Raw genomic sequence first — 21508 nt, forward strand, 5'->3', positions numbered from 1 at the left:
GCATTTGAATATTTTCTTCCCAACGTTGTGAGTTCTATACAACTGAGATTTTGCTAAGGTCGAATGATTAAATGTGTATGCTGTGTGGCAGAGCGAGGACTTTGTGTTATTGTTCTGGAGTTTTAATATTTCTGCTCTCAAGTCAAATCAAGTCTTCAGGGAGTCGAGTCGAAACAAATTTAAGACACCCGCATAAACAGAGACTTAAACTTCCGTCGTCTCTTCTGTCTCAGGTCGGTAAAGGCTACGGCAGCCACGACAGCACCAAGCTGATCTCCACCCGCATCCTCCAAGACTACGGCGACTGGGTGGTGTTCGACAGCATCATCGAAGCCTCGGCGGTCCAGGCCAACCCCTTCGTGCTGCGCTACCTCCACGACTTCCGCTTCGCCTTCAAGGACGGCGGCTTCGTGTACTTCCTGTTCTCGCGGACGCTCGGGGTTCAGGACAACAAGAACTTCACCTTCATCTCCAGGATGTGCGAGGACGACCAGGGTTACTACTCGTACACCGAGCTGCAGCTCAACTGTAGCGCCACAAACAAGTACAACAAAGCTCAGGTAATGATAATACACTCCTCAGCCAGCCGATTGGCTGTCAGCATTTTTATTAAAATGGCAGCAGCGACTCGGAAAAACACATTTGAACATTTTACATCTGGATGAGTTTGTGTTAGATTGGAACCTTTTTGAGAACGCCTCGGTCCTGACCCCAGAAAAATTTATAAATTGGATTTAACATGCTCTTGAACTTGAAATAGGTTCAATTTACGAGGTCCCAGCTCACACGGTACCTCCGTTATATCACTATATACATATTTTCAGTGTAAACATCTAACATTCTGCATTTTTTATCTCCCAGGCTGCTTATGTGGCTACACCAGGTGAAGTTCTGGCTCGGAGTATGACTAAATCAGGCCAGTATGGACACGTTTTAGCCGCTGACAAGGTGTTGTTTGTCACCTTCACTTCTGATGAAGACCCGTCTACATCCGCCATGTGTAGGTGTCGTCTTAACGCTGGCAGATGTTCCTGAGAATTCATGTCAGCTAGTTGGCAGAATGTCTTGAAAAACTTGTCACAACATTTCAGTGAATTTTGGCTGTTGGACAAAGAAAGTGACTCATGTTTGGAAACTCTGGTCTAATTTAAAATGTGTGGTTAGGTGGAAAGAATAGTGTGCCAGGATAATCTAAATAATCCGTCTTAATTCCTTAGTCCATATTTTTCTATCTATATCTAGTAAACATTGATTGTATCACTAAACCTGGACGAAGTCTCCGTGACGTCCCCACAGACTGGGCGTAGTCTCCGTGTCTCTTAGTCTTATTTATTTGTATATAAAGTTTCACCCCAAGCGCAGCATAATTGTCTTTTCTCAAACTAATACTGGGAATAATGAGTGTTTTTGCAGACTTGGCTGAAGTAACATATTCTCCAAGTATTTTGTGTTTTGTTTTTTGACATTTTGTTGTTCTTATTGTACCACAGAAACACAGACCAACATCATTTATCATGCGTACGTGTGTTAAAACGAACAGATGAAACAGTGTGTTTCGTCCTTTTGTAGGTATGTACCCTCTGAGCTCTATTAATAAAAGGCTGGTGGAGATAATAGGAGCCTGTTACAGCGACAACGGCATCATTAACGAGAGGGTTGCTGTCTACTCGCCTTACTCCTCCAAGTCTGAAGAGCTGTGCAGCAGCAATAATCAGGTGAGAAAATCTATGTGTGTCGGAGATAAAGAGAGGCAGAAACAACAAGAGACAGATATATTGACGGCGGGTCGATAACTCTACATTAATATGAATGTTTTACGAGTGGTTTTAATTTCTGCTCCGCTCCGTCAGAAAAACATGGCCATCAGGTACAAGTGTGGAGCCGAGTTCCTGCCCTCTCCGATGGCCAGCAAGGCTGAGTTCGCCCTAACCGCCGAGCCCCCATTGGTCCGTAAGGGTCACATGAGCGCTGTTGCCGTGGCGGTGGAAATGGGGCACGCCGTGGCGTTTGTGGGCACCGCCACAGGAGAGGTAAATGAGTTTGATCTCTCACAGATTGGATATCTTGTTTAGTTTCAGTCCTCTGAATCTGTCACCGACTACACAAAACTCACAACGTCCAATTAGCTGATATACAATGTCAACACGACACCATTAAAATAAGTAGTGTAGGCTGAAATTTCCCTTTACAGACATGTTGAACCACCCAAAATAAAAGAATCCTGTACTGAGAAACTAAAAACTTTGTTTGTTTGTCATCTTGCTGACTATCTGGTTACTCACTACTTTTGGTAGAAAGTTAGTTGGTTAGCTCAACAGTTAATTTCATATAAGTGCTGACTACCTGTCTGAATAGACAAATTAAGGGTTTTCATTCATTACATATTGGGTAAGGCTTTATATTTATATTATATTAGTTTACTGGAAAGTAACTGTGTACAGTGTAAGCACTGATTAAAGAAAAAATATATATTTGGTCACCATCAACATTCGACATTTCGTCCAGAAAAGTTTTAATTTACGGAGCCCAAAGGACGGTGCAGGGCGAGGTCATCTGATTTTTAAACGTGTGTTAATGCAGTGTTCATGTTTTTTCCCGTAGGTGCTGAAGGTTCACCTGTCGAACCATTCCGAGGTGTACGGGCGAGCGCCGGGCGAAATCACCGGAGACAAGGTCAACAAGAACCTACTGTTCGATTCCAGCCACCAACACCTGTACATCACCACGGAGAAAAAGGTGAGACTCGCTCTGTCGCTCGTGTTTTCCATCCGTCGGAACACCTCAGCATCTGTCGCCAGGCACAGAAGGTCACTCCGTCAGCGGTCAGCGACCTAACGAGCCTTTTCGTTTATTCCGTCTGTCTCATTTGATCATTTATTCACTCGTTCGTCGAACACCGATGCATCCGTCTGCGTTACCGCACTGAAGTCAGCCATTGATTTATTCACTCATTCTCTTTCTATCGTCGCGTCCTTTGTTTTCCTCTTCTTCATCTGTCTCTCTCACTTTCTTTTGTCCTTTCATCTTTCGGTCGCCGTCATTCTCTCGCCCGCCGAGCCGAAGTGAAATTGATGTTATTGATTCAGAAATGAATTAATTAGAATGCACTTCAAGAGGGCAATTCACTTTGATCAAGTCAAGTGACGATACTCGAGCCCGTTCCATCTGCTCATTTAAATTTATTAGACCTGCCTCTCCTTGTCAGGGAAGGAAAATTATTTCCACAGCTGGTTGGAAGAAGTTCAACTAAAAATACCATCCAAAGACGTTCCCTGTGCGAGGAAACCTAAAGAGGTGTACATGAAGAGTTATGTTCCACGTCACGAGATCTAATTGATAAATAAAACTGTTGAGAACTGCACGAAACTCTTAAAACCGTCCACATAAATGTGACATGGATACAAACCATGAGTACCGTCTGTTTAAGATCTGTCCACAATAAGATGGAGGAGCTAACAGAGGGAGGGTGGAGAGTGTAGCATCAGAGACGTGGCTGAATGACCTCACTGAGGAATCGCAGGGATCTTTGGACGGCTTTCGGCAGAGTCAGAACCGGGTCACTGCATGAAGGATATTATTTAGAGTATTGCTTGTGTCATATCGTTTCATGTCTTATCGTGTCTTGTCTTGTCTTATCTTGTTATTGTCTTCTCTTGTTGTGTCGTGTCATGTCTTGGCGCGTTGTCATATCGTATCATGTTGTGTCTTGTCGTGTCGTATCGTATCATTTCATGTCTTGTCTTGCCGTGTCGTGTCGTATCATGTCTTGTCTTGTCGTGTCGTATCATGTCTTGTCTTGTCTTGTCGTGTCGTGTCGTATCGTGTCTTGTTTTGTCTTGTCTTGTCGTGTCTTGTCTTGTCTTGTATTATCATGTCTTGTCTTGTCGTGTCGTATCATGTGTTGTCTTGTCGTGTCGTGTCGTGTCGTATCGTGTCTTGTTTTGTCTTGTCGTGTCGTGTCTTGTCTTGTATTATCATGTCTTGTCTTGTCGTGTCGTATCATGTGTTGTCTTGTCGTGTCGTGTCGTATCGCGTCTTGTTTTGTCTTGTCGTGTCGTGTCTTGTCTTGTCTTGTCGTGTCATGTCTTGTCTTGTCGTGTCGTATCATGTGTTGTCTTGTCGTGTCGTATCATGTGTTGTCTTGTCGTGTCGTATCATATCGTGTCTTGTCTTGTCGTGTCTTGTCTTGTCTTGTTGTATCATGTCTTGTCTTGTCGTGTCATATCGTATCATGTCTTGTCTTGTCGTGTCGTATCATGTGTTGTCTTGTCGTGTCGTATCATATCGTGTCATGTCTTGTCGTGTTGTGTCGTATCATGTGTTGTCTTGTCGTGTCATTTCTTGTCTGGTCTTGACTTGTCTTGAGTGGGATGCCTGATGTATCATGAAGCAGTCTGCATAACAAAAAAAGGCAAATCATATATTCAAAGAGATTGGTGTAAATAAATAAATAATACAAAAATGTTCAGAGCTGCTATCACTGATTAATCCAGTGATAGCTGTCTTTGGGAACATTAGAAACACAAACTGCTAACAGCTAACCCAGCAGCTTTTGATGACCTGCCTGTATCTGACATTACAACAGCCCATTTTCAGGGTTTTTCACTCTCGAGAACTTTAATATATTTATTTTTCTGTTGTCATATTGATTCCCAAATAGGCCTGTATGTCAGTGTTAGCATGTTTCCATCTGTCAGATTAGTAAAACCATTTTTGACATAATCCGTTTTCACACAAAAGTCCAATTTCACACCGAGATGATTTTAAAATAAAGTAGTAGAGTCCACGTTAAGGACGAGTGAGTCTGCAGAAAGACACTGAAGTGAAAATGTTCCCACATACGAGCTCCAGACGGGATTAAAACCACTGACCAGAGCAGGAGAAGGCATTATCTTTGTTATTCACTATAACAGTTCCTTCACAATAAAAGCATGTCATATGTGTGCAGATCACCAAGGTTCCAGTCCAGGCCTGCCACCTGAAAACAGACTGCCACTCCTGCGTCTCCATGAAGGATCCGTACTGTGGCTGGTGTGTCCTGGAGGGAAAGTGAGTCACTATGTGCCGAAGTGTTTCTCCATGCACCAGTTGTTGTGTTTTTATTACGCTTGGCTGACGAGGAAAAGTTGGCGTGTCGCTGAAAAACAGACAATATTACGCCATGTTGACTGTGCTGATGTCGGAGGGAACAGAGAACCAAAAACATCTTGTTTTCAGTCCAACAACTCACAATTTACTCACTTTTACCCAAACATGACCACATTAACTCTTTAACAGACATCTTGAACTATCAATACACAGGGAAAAGAATATTATACCCGTCATCTTCCTAGGTAGTGAGATAACTAGCTCAGGAGCAAGTTAACTTGTTTGAAAAAAATTTTGAGGGGAACTTAAGTTCACAGTAGCTAGTACGGTTTACCCACTAGGGTACCAAGAGGCCCTGCTAGTAAGCTAACTAGCTACTTCTGAAAGTTTTTAGGCAGTAGTCGGTAGGGATGTAACGATGCATCGTGACACGATTAATAAACGGTACAAATGCGTGACGATTCGCACCGGTGGACAGAAAAAAAATGCGAGAGAAGTAGGATATGTTCTTTTTCTTCTTTTTTAAAATTAGAAATAGGTTACGTTATCTTAAAGAAAGTCACCGCTTGGTGATTCATTTGTTCAACCTCAAAGTTGACTTACGTCACTACGTAGGTACGGAGCACAGAACGAGGGAAGACATGGCGACGGTAGAAAATAGCTTTGAAACAGAGGACGCACCGAGCAGTTTGAAATCACCTGTGTGGAGCATTTTGGATTCCCTATGTACATAAATACAACCGTGAGAAACGGACAAATCCAAAACAGCATGGAAATATTGCAGAGACTGCAACATATAGCGCCACCACAGTGAGAAGCAAAGTAACATTACGCCTTTATTTAAGTCCTTTTTATTAAACTAATAGCTAAAAAAATTGATGGGAATGTGATCTTCTGTCTTCCACTTGTTCCATTTATGTGCTAATTCACATGTGTACAGGACTTCTTGTTTTGTAATCATCTGATGATCTCCACCAGGTGCACCAGGAAGCAGGAGTGCAGCAGGTCCGCGGAGAAAAACACCTGGCTGTGGTCACCTGATCAGAAGTGCGTTCAGATCGATTCCTTCAACCCGCCGAACCTCAGCTGCAAGAAGACGCAGCAGGTAGGAAAGCAGAGGCGGTGCTGAGGATGTGAACCAACATGCATATTTCTCTCCGTGGGGAGGCGAATCCCCCTGAGCTATAAGTTCACTTCTTGCTGAGCTCTGCTTAATTTAAACAAGTCAAACCTCCTGAAACTCTCACGGAGTTGGAGGGCTGAGCTGTCTGTGCTGTCAGCAGGATTTCAAACAGGCTCTTAACCTCTGGCACGGGGACCTTCCAGGGTCCCTCCGGGGAGTTACAAGATAAATCAAGACATTTTTAATGCACGGTGACGTTTATAATTTACATTTCTTTTGGATGTGACCCAGGTCTACATTGCACAGAATCGACATTGTTTGTGCTGACGGATCCTTTGAAAAACAAACTCTGTCGTTTGCATGCTGATTCAGCTCATAAAGTGAAATAATAATAATTCTTGGAAATGTTGTCACACCCAGAAACTGCTGATGACACTTTGTTTCTGTGAATCACGTACGAGCAACAGCAGCCAGCCACAACACTTCTGATTTCACCGAAGGTTCACACAACAACACTGTTGACCCGGGTGACACATTGTCAATATTACCATCATCTACTGATGACAGCTAGTATTATGTTATGCCCTCACCCCTTTAGCAACTGTTGCTAAGCCTGTCAATCTTTCCATTGTCACATTGCACGACAGTGGCAGATTTACCACCAATTATGTCGGTGATTTTTTGAGCCCGTGGTTGCTTAATTTCATACTGAGGTGGACAAAAGCAGGTTGTTCTGCTGTTTTGCTGGTTTAAATGGCAGCTAGTGTTAGTCCGCCATACCTAGAGTTGGTTGAAAACATCTCTCAGACTGACTTGTTGAATTATTCCGGCTGATTAGAGGTCTTAAAACACTCGCTTGAAGGCTACCTACATGATATGCTAAAAGAGGCTAAAGATAGCATGTCCTAGGCAAACAGTTGGCAACCTCCTACCATAAAACTGTGCTATGATTAGCTCGCGGATGCGTTTTTTCAAACGACAATGACTTTTTGTGCTCGTAACATCAGCTTAAACCCTGTGGCATCCAGGATGAACTTCCATACAGATGAAATACTACACAGTAGAAGTTTAGTTACTGCTAACGTTCGCAGCTTACGTCAGAGCAGACAAACACACCGTTTGCTGTTAACGTTGACCTGAACTCTTAGCTTAGCTTTCACACAATGATAAAATACTACACAAATAAATGTAAATGTAGTGAACAGGTCTGTTTGTAAGCCCACAATTTATGGTAGTTAGCTAATAGTTGGCCTAATCATATGCTTGATTTTGCCTTCACAGTAATGCTTGATTACAAAAACAGGTACCAAGATAGTTAGTAAGGATGGGAATTGATAAGATTTTTACGATTCCGATTCCATTATCGATTCTGCCTAACGATTCGATTCTTTGTCGATTCTGCTTAACGATTCGATTCTTTGTCGATTCTGCTTAACGATTCGATTCTTTATCGATTCTCATTTGGGGAAAAAAAGGAGAACAAACAGTTTGATCAGCATCAACTTTGTTCAGTTAGAAGTATCACGACCTTACAAAACCAACAGCGAGGTCAAAGGAGGCCCACAGCCTGGATAATAGTAACGATGTGTAACTACCTTCTGTAGTAACCACAGAGGTGGTCACAGCCTGGCTGCTGCTGCTGCTGCTAGGTTGAGATTCATCTCCAGTCTGAAGCGTGTCAAAAACACGACATTCATTTCAAAATATTGCATGTTGTGTGCGCAAATGTTTCTGCATGTTCGTCGTGTTCCCTCCCGACGCTCTTATCTCCACTTTGCAATGATTGAAAGTCGCCCTGTTGACGTCTGTTTTGGTAAAATGCAGCCAAACTTTGGAGCGTTTGAACCGAGTGGGTGACATTGTTTACTACTGATTGCACTGCACGTGCTAAACTTTCGGACGTTACGTGACGTAATAGTCGTGCTTGCTGGAATCGATAAGGGAATCATTAGATAAACTGCCAAACGATTCCATGGAATTGAAACACACGGAACCGGTTCTCAATTAAAACCGGTTCTCGATTCCCATCCCTACTAGTTACACACAACACATACACTCCCGTCCAAACTCCGTTATCTTTTACTACAGCCACATGATCATGAAAGTAAAGTTGAGCCAGCTGATTTTTGTAACACTATAAAATTCAAAAATCAAAACGCTGTGGAAGCCTTTTTATACTGAATACCAGCAGAGGATACCGTGGTGCAACGCCCGACAGCTGAGCCTTCTGAATTAATGAGGAATTGATCAAAGAGCTGATTTGCCAGAAAGACACCTCGTCCTTCATAGATGTACGGCGGCAGACTGCCGGCTAACCTTCGCTCCCGTCAAATAAGTTCATGCAAAATAAGACACGTGCTTCACTACGGCTCGAGTTATAGCCGAGGTTCAGGCGTCAAGCGTCAACAACAAGTTTGAATGGAACAAAAGATGAAGAAGCTCGGGTCAATCAGAGGTCATAAATATGTTGTGTATGGAGATTACAACAATCAAAACAACATTACGGACGTGTGATAATTACAATCAGGTCAGATTATAATAAACAATATGCAGATAGAAGAAGTGTGACTGCAAAGACTGTAAAGACTACTTTCAGGGTAGCTTTTTCCTACACTTTAAAGCTGCACTAATAAATATTTTTACATTAATAACTATGTGTAATGTGAAAAGGATTCGCTCGTGGTGACAAACCCTCCAAGAACTTTTAGCTTGAAAGGCTCTATGAAGCTTTATAGTGTCTTTCAGCTTATTGTTTTGGTTTTACAGCCCCGTAACTTCACTGTTCTGGTTCAGTTTCACAGCCGACTGGTGAAAAAAGCTGATTACTTAGCAGCTATAGAGAGATATTTGTTTTAGCGGAGTTGGTGGAGACCAAAAATGGAGCTAATAGAGAATATTTGGCTTATCGGTACCCGGTGGACACAAACATGACTCCATAATGTTGAAAAGGATGAGATAAATTTGGGAAAATTATTAAAGAAATCAAAGTTTGTTTGTCTGAATCTTGATGTTTGGGTTGATCTCTCAATACTTGACCAACACCACCATCTTTCCTTCACCTCAACTGATTTTTCAGAGCACCATGTTTATGAGACAAGTATGAAGGCGTCTTTATCGTCCAGGTCTTAAACCAACAACTAAAATATGATCTAATATATATCGTTACTAAGTCAGGTCAGGCCTCTTATTTCTGTCTTTAATGGGATTTTAATTCATCGTGCATCACAAAAAGAGATGCTGTGATCTTGTGAGGTCGGGATTTGCTTCTCTTTGTGTTGCTGTCCAGTCTTTTTTTCCTGGCGTTGAGTACTCGAGTACGACTCTAAGAATTATAAAAGATGAGTCTGCTGCATGTTAATCAGGGAGTTTGGGATGTTCGTCCGTGCTTCAGCTCCCTTGTAGTTTGTGAGTTTAATCTGATAAGTCGGCTGGATTTCGGCTTTTAAAATAAAACAAAAACGCAGCTTTTACATTCTTAGAAAGACGAACGTCTCCGGTGAATTCATTCAGCGGCTTCTCCGTTACCCGAGATCAAAAAGTTTGAAATTAAAACTTTAGCGGTGAAATTAAAATGGTTGAGGTCAGCGAGGAGTAATGAGGAACCGATGTTTGAGCGGAGCAGCTGAATATCAATTATTTCTGCAGCACACACACACACATTTAGCCAGTTGTACTTACTTATTCTCTCACGTCTTAGCTGCTCACAAACACACTCACTTCTTTCACACTCTTCTTCTTCTAGATTGACATCCACATTCCCGACCACCCCCCGCTGAGGCCCAGTGACAGCCTGCAGTGCGTCTTCGGCTCGGTCAGCAGCATCGCCGTGATCAACACGGCCAGTCAGGTCGTGGTCACCTGTTCGCTGCCCGAAACCTGGGACATCCCGCCCACCCCCGAGCAGCAGGGTACGTATACGCACGGAGGACCTGCAGAATAATATGTGTCATTTATATTTCAGTTTTTATCCCCCTCTTTCAAATCCAAACTTCCATCTTAAATTTAATGATATTTAATTTTTGCTTATTCGTTTTGTTTCACTCTTGTTAAAATCCAAATTATATCTTCGTTTACATCGCTGTGTGTTTCTTTTATAAATCACTTTGTAGTTGAAAGGTGCTTTACAAATATATCTGCGTAGCCTCCAGCAAGATTGAAACATCCTGACATGTTTCATTTCACTTATTCATACCCCAAAAAATATCAAGAAATCAGATCGTTTAGCTTTTTATTTTGAAATCTCAAAAACATTTTTAACAGCCTTTAAAACACCTGAAATACATTTGAGCTAAAATTCTGGTATTTTTAACGTATCCGATTAAAAATCCTGGTTTGTATTTTGTTAAACGCATGCAACTATATGTAATTATATATTTAACTTCTCACTTTATCCTTGTGTATGTATGTGTGTGTTTGTGTTCAGATTACGTGTCCGTCCCGGTGAAGGTTCTGGTGAACGACCGAATCGAGGTGACGTCTGGAGAGTATCACTTCTACAACTGTGCTGCTACAGTCAGGAAGAACCAAAACACACCGTAAGATAGACGACACACACACACACACACACACACACACACGTGAAGCGCACACGTCATGAGTGTGTGTTGTGTTTCAGGTGTATCGCCTGCGTGACCAGTGAATGGGGCTGCCAGTGGAACGCTCAGGATCACAGCTGCAGCGACAGAGACGATCGCGTGGACGGGGAGCACATCGTTAAACCGCAGCAGGTTTTAAATTATATCAGTATATTTTATATTCAGTGGGTGTAAAAATGATCTTTAGATGATACTTTTATCTTCTATTAACTCGATGTTTCGTCTTCTCTTTGTCTTCGTGCGATGAAGTCTGCCAGCTGTCCTCAGTTTGAGTCTCCGGTGCCGGATTTAATCCCTGTTGGTTACGAAATCCCGATCAACTTCCAGGGCAGAAACCTGGACATCTACATGGTGAGAGCAGTCAGACCTGCACACGAACGGATAATTAACCGTCTGCTGTGTGGGCTGTGTGTTATTTTTGTCTCTGTGCGTTCAGGGCCGGAGGTTTACCATCGGGACGGAGCTGATGAAACACACAGACAAGGAGGTCATACAGGAGCAGGGGTCAAAGTTCAAATTCACAGGTTATGAGGTCAGTAGACACCCACAAGAGTGAGACGTAAACATGACGAGAGTAAGAGTTAGTATTATTATTAGAGCTGTTGTGTGCTTAAATGTTAAAACAGAGAGTTTAAATGTTTTTACTGCTGTCGTCCCTCGCTATAACGTGGTTCACTTTTCGCGGACTCGCTGTTTCGCTGATTTTTTTTGTGTAATTTTGCTTTCTTTTACAGTGTACTGTACAGTATGAACGCGCATTGTGTTCTGCATCCTGTTTAAGGGAGTACTGTACAAAATGCGTGTAAAAAGGTGTATAAAAGTGTGTGGTTAGGGGTTTTACGGCCTTAAAACATGTATAATAATTGTAAAACTTACTTCGCGGATTTCGTTTATTGCAGGTTATTTTTAGAACGTATCCCCCGCGATAAACGAGGGACCACTGTACACTCTTTGACGTCCTCCACACACCTTCCTGACTTCAGATTTTTCTGACTTTTCACTCTGCACTTCACGCTGCGATGGGTTCGACATTTAATCAGTACAACACCATGAACGTCTGAAAACGTGCAGCAGTATCCACATTTTTAACGACCCCGCGTCGTACTCGTCTATATGAACGACCGACTCTTCATTTCCTTTTCAAGTGTGGGTGTTCCAAAAAAGTTTGGATGCTGCGTAAAGCTTAAATTAAAACGAAAGATTTTCTAATTAAATTTCCAGAAGACTGAACAGCGATTCACACCTGACCTCAGGTGACCTTAACGGCCAACGTTCACACCGGAACTCAGGTGAACAACTGTCGTCCACAACTGACGTCGGGTGACTTTAACGACCTTTAATGGCCAACGTTCACACCTGACTTTAATGACTGACGTTCACACCTGACTTTAATGACTGTCGTTCACATCGGAGCTCAGGTGATCTCAACGGCTCTGACGACAGTCGTCACAACGACAACGAGCACTAACGAGCCAAACTATGGCCGGGTCAACGACCTAGACCTTCAAATATACCACTGTTAATATAGATGAGAGGTGACACAGCTTCACAGATGAACCAAGTCCAGTTGCCCCAGATTAAAACGCTTCTCAGACGCCTTCATTAACATTTCTTTCAGCACATACAACAGAAAGAAACTCAAAAGCAGCACGAGTCATCAAACACGTGTTCAGAGATGAATCAAAGGGCAGAAAACAGAAAAACAAGGAGTAATGATGAACACCAGAGCTCATTAGGAAACCTCATCAACGTGTGGCAGAGCAGGCAGATATAAATAACTGTAATCTAAAATCAGAATGAACAACAGGAAGGCATTAAAATAACAAAATCAACAGAGGAGATAAAAAACAGAAAGCAATCAGCGTGTTCGTCCGTACAGTCACACATCAGTCGTTTCTCTGCCTCGGCAGCAAAGTCTCTAAATTAAAGCCATTTAGTCCACTTAAAGACACACACTCTGATTCTTTCATTGTGTCCATTAGACGCCCCGCATGTCGCCGCCGTCTCCTCCTTCGAGCGCCCTGTTTATGTTTCCAAGCTCGACTGTGAACGCCACCAGGCGTTACAACAAAACCAGGCGGTGTGTCATCAATGATAATTAGACAATTAGCGAGTCATTAGTGGTTAATTTGTGGGTAAACGAACGCGATTGTGAGTCAGAGAGAAGCTCGGCTCTGTTTGTTTCACTTCGTGTTGTCGGTTTTTGTTTTGTGAACACGTGGGTCTTGTGGCGCCACCTAATGGGTTACAAAGCAATTGTTTTCACTGAGTCACTGAACTGCAGGTAGCTCATAGTGTGTGTGTGACTTTTAGCTCTTTTCTTTCTCACACACCGCTCAGCTTTTCCACTTTTCTGCCTCCATTGATCTTCACCTCATGCTGAGTCTAAGCCTGCCAATATGCATTTAAAGAGTGTGTGTTCTTGTGTGTGTGTGTGTGTGTGTGTGTGTGTGTGTGTGGCTGCTGATTCGCCTCTCATTATCTTGTATTTGTCTTCTTCTCCCGTAAACCTTTCGCTTTTCTTCGTCTGTCTTTCACACACATCCCGACAAAAAAAGCCTCCCATGTTTTATGACTACAGGAGTGTGTGTGTTTCTCAGTGTGTGTGTTAGTGTGTGTGTGTGTGTGTGTGTGAGGTAATTTAGCGTTTAGCTCCGATGTTTTGTGATCGAGTGTTAACTCAAACCTGACGCTGTGTGTGCAGTTCACCTATGACAAGAAGCAGGAGGTGAACGTATCGTTCCATATCAAGGAGAGAGACACTGAGAGGAAGATTGACAGCACCCTGACAGGTTGGTGTATCATTTATACACACACACACACAAATCAAGAAAGTGTGAACGTGCAGTTATTATCCTGTCTGACTTTTGCAGTTCCAGCTGAATTATGTTGATCAGCCCTAACCTCTTCTCCTCCTCCTCCTCCTCCTCCGACAGTCAAGCTGTATAACTGCTCGGTGGGAAGAGAAGACTGCAGTCTGTGCAAACACGCCGACGCCGCCTATCAGTGTGTTTGGTGCGCAGCGACACGTTCCTGCGTTTACCGGGAGCTCTGCACGTCACCGCAACCGGCGCAGTGCCCCAACCCCGAGATCACAGACGTAAGTCTTAAGAAACGTGAAGTTCTCTCTTGTATCAAACAAACGCCAGGATGGGTTCTTGCCGTGTTTGTTGGATGTTTAGTGAAATGTGGTCGGCTACAAATGTTCTGATGTCGTTGGATCAAACTTTTTATCGGTCGTGACTCGTTTTAGGATCAAAAATCAGATTTTAAACAGTAAAAGGGCACAGTTTAATCAAAGATGTTGATCCAAGATGACGGTCTGATTGAAGACTACAGTCTGTCTGCAGACAATGATCTGACCTAATACGACAACGAAGGTCTGACCTAAGACTATGAAGGTCTGACCTAAGACTATGAAGGTCTGACCTAAGACTATGAAGGTCTGACCTAAGACGACAAAGGTCTGACCAAAGACTATGAAGGTCTGACCCAAGACTATGAAGATCTGACCAAAGACTATGAAGGTCTGACCTAAGACTATGAAAGTCTGACCAAAGACTATGAAGGTCTGACCAAAGACTATGAAGGTCTGACTTAAGACTATGAAGATCTGACCAAAGACTATGAAGATCTGACCTAAGACTATGAAGGTCTGACTAAAGACTATGAAGGTCTGACCAAAGACTATGAAGATCTGACCAAAGACAATGAAGGTCTGACCTAAGACTATGAAGGTCTGACCCAAGACAACGAAGGTCTGACCCAAGACTATGAAGGTCTGACCCAAGACAACGAAGGTCTGACCCAAGACTATGAAGGTCTGACCTAAGACTATGAAGATCTGACCCAAGACTATGAAGGTCTGACCTAAGACTATGAAGATCTGACCAAAGACTATGAAGGTCTGACCAAAGACTATGAAGATCTGACCAAAGACAATGAAGTTCTGACCAAAGACAATGAAGGTCTGACCAAAGACTATGAAGATCTGACCAAAGACAATGAAGGTCTGACCTAAGACTATGAAGGTCTGACCCAAGACAACGAAGGTCTGACCCAAGACTATGAAGGTCTGACCTAAGACTATGGCTGTCTGACCAAAGACTATGAAGGTCTGACCAAAGACTATGAAGGTCTGACCCAAGACAACGAAGGTCTGACCCAAGACTATGAAGGTCTGACCTAAGACTATAAAGGTCTGACCCAAGACTATGAAGGTCTGACCAAAGACTATGAAGATCTGACCAAAGACTGTGAAGATCTGACCAAAGACTATGAAGGTCTGACCAAAGACTATGAAGGTCTGACCAAAGACTATGAAGATCTGACCCAAGACTATGATCGGATCAAAAACAACAATGATCTTTTAGTCTTTAAGTCAGTATCAGAGTGTCTTCTCCCTGAGTATTTCATTTTTTAGCTTTAACTTTTCACTCCACTGGATTTCTTTCAAACTTTAATTATTACTTATTTTGCATATTGAGATAAAAAAACAAAACACAAATTTAATCAATAAAATAACAAATTATGAAATATTATTTTAAGTTGAAATATCATTAAAATGAATTCTTTCCTGGGGGAAAGTCACAAGCTAGCTGTATGTAGAGTCATTAAAATGAGCTCCACTTTCATCAGCTGCAACGTCAAATTAACAAACGACAACGTGACTCTGTTTTATTTGTTGGTAACTTGTAGACGTACGACTTTAATGTGAAGCAGATGAAGAGCTGCACGAGATGAACAGACTCCCTCCTGTTTGGACAATCGGCTTCATCGCTCGTCTCTCACAGTTTCAAACTTCTTCTCCTTCTTTAGATTAAATTCTACATTTTACAAAAATCCATGCAGCTTCTCACAAATAGACAATTTCCCAATCAATCGCCTCTTCTCCGCGCTGTAACCAAACTCATTTGTCTCCCTCATATTGTATTCTCCGTTTGTCTCACAACTTCAATTTGTTTCCTATTTTCTCTGGAACATCAGTCATTTGCTTCACAGCCCCGCGTCTCGATTTCCTCCGGGCAGCGGCTGATTAGGTCAAGAGTTGTTAGTTATTTCCTCAGCAAACGTTTGAGCTCTTTGCGGAGAACTTTAAAGAGAGAGGACGACGACGAGGAGCGTTAAATACGCGTGGAGCGGCTGAAATGACTCGTCATGCAGCGTTAAAAACGCCTCGTACTGCTGCGGTTAAACCATCTCCGGAGACGCAGCAGATTGGTCTCTGCAGGCTTAAATCATCCAGACAGATGTGTTTGATATCATAATAACAACAAATGTAGCCCTGCTGTGACCAGCACATACAGCACTACACAGAACTCTAAGGAGCTGTGTTACAAAGTACAGGCCGTACACGCAACAACTGAAACTCGAGCGAGCCGATCGTTCTGAACTGATCAACAAGAAGAGAAATTTATCAGACTCCGCTCAGGAGATGACAGCGCTTCATCGATCACGTCGGACGTTTGCTTTGCTGTAATTAATTAAAGCGAAAGGTCACGATGTCAGGACATAAATAAAAGCAGAATTTTTGCTGAGGAAACAATGGAAAGCGGCTCGGTCAGTCACAGTCAGGCGGGGACAACTCAAAATGAACATCACAGAGACTACATCCATGTTTCATACAGTCTATGGTTGCACCTCCTTCTTCTGGTTTCCGGACTGAATAACGGTTATTAATTCGGTCCGGTAACATTTGGAAAGTCTAGAAGAGTCGTACGATTAAATCGAGCGACCAAACGATGCTATGCAGAGGATCTTGGGTAATTTTATGACCAGAAATCTTCTATCAGGATGAACGGAGCCTCGCCTCCAAATGCTGTATCCATGATATGTGCGTCTTGTGCACGCAGACTTTAAAAAAGTTTCAGATATCAAACAAGCTGCATGTCTCGCTGTGTTTCCCGCAGATCATCCCTCACTTCGGCCCTCTGAACGGTCGGATCTCGGTGACCATCAAAGGCTCCAACATGGGAATAAAGAAGGAAGACATCAAGAAGATCACCGTGGCCGGAGTGGACTGCGTTCACCAGGTGGACAGATACTCCGTCTCTACCAGGTACAATCTAACAGGATGACAGCAGCTACATTAACATGCAGGCAAAGAGCCCTTTGTGTTGTTAAGGTGAAGCTCTTTACATGAACCTTTGACAGCCCGCTGCCATTAATTAATTACTACAGATAACTGAACGTCAGCTCTCCTCTTTAGCTGAGCAGCAGCTTCCATCTAAAACAGGTGAATCACTCACGGCTCTGCTTGTTCTCTCGATTGATTTTACAGCGTAGAGTGATATTTAAGGGCACGTATGCTGGATTTTCCAATTGCCGAAAAGAAAATTGTTGATACTAATTCACAGCATTCATTTTTTGGAGGGTTCATCAAGTTGTTCATCAACCCAAAGAGTATCTGATAAAGAAAATAATCATCTGTGATCGTTATTCTCTTAGTGTGGTTTGTGAGATCGGTCCGGCAAAGCGAGCTCCACCGTCCGACATCCCGTCTGAACCGACCAACAGCGGAGCCGTGGAGATAGAAGTGGAGGGCGAGAGACGGGGGACATCCCAGGTCATCTTCACCTATCGGGTACGTGTGAATCTTATCTAACTGTCTCCACACAGACAGAGAAAAGTCACTTTGTGAGGTCTGAAGAAGATTCACTTGGTGATTTTCAGGTCAAGAGAGGCAGAGATGAAAGAGACTGAATTTGATTGAAGGTTTTTAGATGTGCAAAGATCTGTACGAGCGCCGATCAGACGATAATGAAGCTGGTATCAAATCTTTAAGAGTATCTGTATAAAACATTCAGGCATTTCTCTCGACCAAAGATCATCTGTGAGAGAAGATCAGACTTCGTTAACCTGCTTAGATTTGTCTGGTTTATGTGCTTCTAAAGCCGAGTGGAGAGCCGCCTTTGGTAAGGTTTGAAACATTGACTAGAACGGCCGTGATCGGCTCTGCCGGCTGCCAAAAGGTGTGCACCCCAGGCACAAAGGTTCAGTCCTTACCTCAGCAGTTCATCTCCTCTGTCCCCACTTTCCTTTACTGTCAAATAAATGTAAAAATAATCTTCAAAAAGGAAATTTTGACTTCCTGAACCACAAAAACTTTGTCCAAAGGAAAAGACACAGCAGTCTGACTGGGACGCCTCACCCAACACGATTTGGTGAATTTCCATATACTGTCCGGTCTTGGTCTTGGTCTTGGACTCGGTCTCACCCTGTCTTGGAGTCTTGATACGCTCTGGTCTTAGTTGGCTTGGTCTCGATTTAGATGGTCTTTTAAACTTTTAAACAGGATTTTATTCACAATAGTGTAGTGATGCATGTCCACTCCTATATTATAGAGACACTGTGGAGTCTTCTATCACTCTGTCACCGTATTTGAAAAGTCCATGAGGTCTACCAGTACAATATGAGTCGAGTCATGTCATTTCCAGGTTTACCAACATCCAATTTACACTCATGACTTCTCATCCGTTGCTTTGTTTCTTGTTCTTGTTCCTTAAAACACTTCGGTTCAACCGCAGGAAGCTTTTTCACAATCAAATCTGGCGTCCTGAAACCTGCAGACACACCTCATCAAGAGTTCCTGAAGCAATACAGAACATCGTGTGACACTTGAAACTCGGCAAATCAAATCCCAGAAACATTAAAGTTTATAAGAAAGTAAAAGCACGCAGCCAGCCCGGCCTTCCTCTCCGGGCGTGGCGCTCCCTAAAGAAGCAGCCATGCGTGAAAATATCCCTTGCATACAAATTCACGTGAAAAAAAACTTGTCTTTTGCTCGGAGCTGTTCACAACTCAGGAACAAATCTGATCAAAATAAATAAGTTTCACCTGCTGTTCTGTTTTTGTTTCTCCAGCTCGGCTCAGTCGGTTCATTTAAATCTTGTTGTTCACTTTAATATTTTGTTTTATTGAGCTGATGAAAAGCTAATTAAAGAAAACTGCTGAGACCAAAATGACTAATTTTCTACAGCAGCAGTACGTCCTCGTCTGTAAACACTCACTCAGCATTTTATATCTCAAACAATTCATCAAGTAATTAGCTGAATAATCAGCAGTGAAAATAATTCGTACATGTGGCTTTTAACAGAATCGAAACTAATAATAAGAGTGTAAAGTTCTGTCTTACATTATGTTTAAGTCAAGCAGCAACCTCCATGGCTTTAAAATGAAGCCAATGCCTAAAAACTGCAGTTCCTCTAACGTCCACCTGAGGCTGGCTCCAGAAGTGAGTCAGTCTCCATAAGTACCCATGTTCAAATGTCCAACTTCACAGCAGAAATAAACATGTTTACAGCCTGGTACAAAAAACAGTTTTGGTCTCTGTAGCTAATTTCCCCGTTCATGACAACTGTACGAGGGTGAATTTATATACAACTCAGCTGTTCAAACACAAAGTACAGCGATGTAGCTTTGGAGATATCTGGCCATAAAATAAATACTTGTTTTACAAGCATCTAGATGGCGCTAGATTAAAAGTCCTGAGGGGAACTTGGCAGTTCATCCAATAGTTCATCCAACAATGCTAAACTTAAGGAGGCACTACAGGAAAAGTCTGAGGATCATTAAAGTCAGTAGGGTTCATCATCTTGGAGCCAAATTTCTTGGCAATCCATCACGTAGTTTTCATAATATTTCAGTCTGGACCAAAGTGGTGGACTGATGACCAACATACTAACGCTGCCAACACGGCTGAGAACAACTAAAGGCGTGTTGAGTGTTGCGATACAACATGAACGTGGGATCTTATTAGCAACAATCATCCAAAGGCAGAGCGCGATAGAAGGCTTTGGCCATGATTTGGAGGTAGGACGCAGCATTTACTTTCACTGCCCTGCAGGCCTGAACCTCTTAAAGAGCCTTAAACTGGATTTGCTGCAACGGTGAGACAGTGTAGTGAACAGAGTCGAGGAGTGTTGTGGGAAGACTTCGGGAGGTTGGCCAACAGCTGGGCAGCAGCGTTGCTGTTGAAGTAGTCCAGGTGGGAGCCAAGAGATGCTTGGACAAGCACCTGGATCACCTCCCCGGTGAGGAAGAGGTGATGCTGTAGTGAAATCTCAATGTCCAGGTCCAAGCTGGCACCACCACAGGATTGTTAATAGTGTTGAATGGGGAATAAACTTAGGTGGTGCCTTGACATTGACTCCAAGGTGTTTGCCAAGCAAGCAGTAACTTGTTGGCCCCCAACTGACTCATTTCAACTCGAGCGACCGTCCAGAATCTTTATTTAATTATGACTTCTAATTAGTTTGTACACAGTCCGTTGCAGTCAAGAGACTTCTCTTAAAAACTCAAGTTGTTTTCAGGTGGAACACTTTTGTGAAGGTGTTGGCATGAAAATAATCACATTTTAAGCTCAGATCTGTCAAACCGAGCGGCACAGACACAAAAACAAAAAAACAAAGAGGGAATTTTAATGAGAAACATTAAACTTTAACAAAGTAGAGTGCATTATGTTCCAGCGGCAGGTACAAACACTTTGATCACATCAAAACCGAAGCAGATTTTAAGGCTAAAATATGTTGTCCCGCGGTATTTCGGGCGTCGAGGTTTAATTAAAAACAAAGAAAAAGAAAATCAGTGTCATAGTGAACTTCAGCGTCGGGGAAATGCTTGAGGAATATTGATAAAGGCTGCTGAAGTTACAACAGCTGGTTGGTTTCCTGTTTGTACTGGAAGGTTCTGTACGGCGCTGACAGCATGACAAACAAAACAAGAGGGGATATTAATTCTACACTACACCGGAGGATAAAGCGGCTTCGAAATTTAAGAAGTCAATCTGTCTGGAGAATTAAGACACAGCAGTCGAGCGTGGTGAAAGAAGTTATTTGCGGTTGCTCAGGGAAGCGAGGGAGGGTGAAAAAAAAAAGGTGCAAATATGAAGTAAAACAATGTTTTCTAAATCAGCGTAGCACGAGTGTGTGGTGTGCAGCGTCTGAGATATAGTTAAGCATTTTGGTTTGTTGGGGTTGTAGATTTGTTTTCACTGTTCTGGCAGAGAGAGCCGCAAACACACAAGAATAAATATCCCCGAAGAGAGAAACAAACTCTGCCTGGTTGGAAGTTATACACAAACAAAACAGCAGCAGCAGCACAGGAGGTGGCAGTGAATTATATTTGGTCCGTGAGATGAACACAAACACCAACAGATTCATATTTTTGGATGAAGAAGAAGACGACAGAAAATTCAAACCCAGAGATTCACGACAACAGATGGAAATATAAACAAATCGATCTATTCGGAGGCTGTAAAAGGCTCATTACGCAACAGACTTTCTTCAGCTGCACTAATCAGTTTTTATATCAGCTATGGATGAAGTCATGTTTAGTAAAACCCACAGGAAATTATCACAGGCCGCAGTTCCCTTCAGTGCTACAAAGCTTTTTAGTGTTTTAAGCTTTTAAACTCATTATTTTGGTTTTGCAGCCCAAAAAACATCATTGTTTAACTCGTTCTAGCTGTTTTCAGACAAAAAAAACTCTAAAAAGTCAGATTATGTTACCTGATGAGAACCAAACTGAAGTCAGACAAAGTTGTAGTCTTTTCTTAGTAGCTGCTAAGCCTAAACTTAAAGCCACCATGGGCTGGATGGACGAGCTAAAGCTGGTGTTGAGTGAGTAACCAATATTTATTGGTTACCGTCAGCGGTCTTCAACATGTTACGTGCAAGACTCCCAAACCATTGTCCATTAATCT

The 21508-nt window shown here is 42.6% G+C and overlaps 1 protein-coding gene across 2 annotated transcripts in view; it reads left to right on the top strand.

The window, feature by feature from the left end:
* Positions 1–21508, top strand: part of plxnb2a.1 (plexin b2a, tandem duplicate 1) — a 178564-nt gene that overhangs the window by 137794 nt on the left and 19262 nt on the right. For both annotated transcript variants that reach the window (XM_019263568.2, XM_019263567.2), the window contains 16 exons: positions 234–560; positions 862–1000; positions 1570–1715; positions 1851–2030; positions 2602–2736; positions 4949–5049; positions 6067–6193; positions 9954–10119; positions 10635–10746; positions 10827–10938; positions 11056–11157; positions 11243–11338; positions 13511–13598; positions 13743–13906; positions 16716–16864; positions 17254–17389. In XM_019263568.2, coding sequence (XP_019119113.2) covers positions 234–560; positions 862–1000; positions 1570–1715; positions 1851–2030; positions 2602–2736; positions 4949–5049; positions 6067–6193; positions 9954–10119; positions 10635–10746; positions 10827–10938; positions 11056–11157; positions 11243–11338; positions 13511–13598; positions 13743–13906; positions 16716–16864; positions 17254–17389 — 2280 coding nt within the window. The remainder of the gene's footprint in view (positions 1–233; positions 561–861; positions 1001–1569; positions 1716–1850; positions 2031–2601; positions 2737–4948; positions 5050–6066; positions 6194–9953; positions 10120–10634; positions 10747–10826; positions 10939–11055; positions 11158–11242; positions 11339–13510; positions 13599–13742; positions 13907–16715; positions 16865–17253; positions 17390–21508) is intronic.

The sequence above is a fragment of the Larimichthys crocea genome, chromosome XX (genome assembly GCF_000972845.2).
Source record: "Larimichthys crocea isolate SSNF chromosome XX, L_crocea_2.0, whole genome shotgun sequence".
Taxonomy (NCBI): Eukaryota; Metazoa; Chordata; class Actinopteri; family Sciaenidae; genus Larimichthys; species Larimichthys crocea.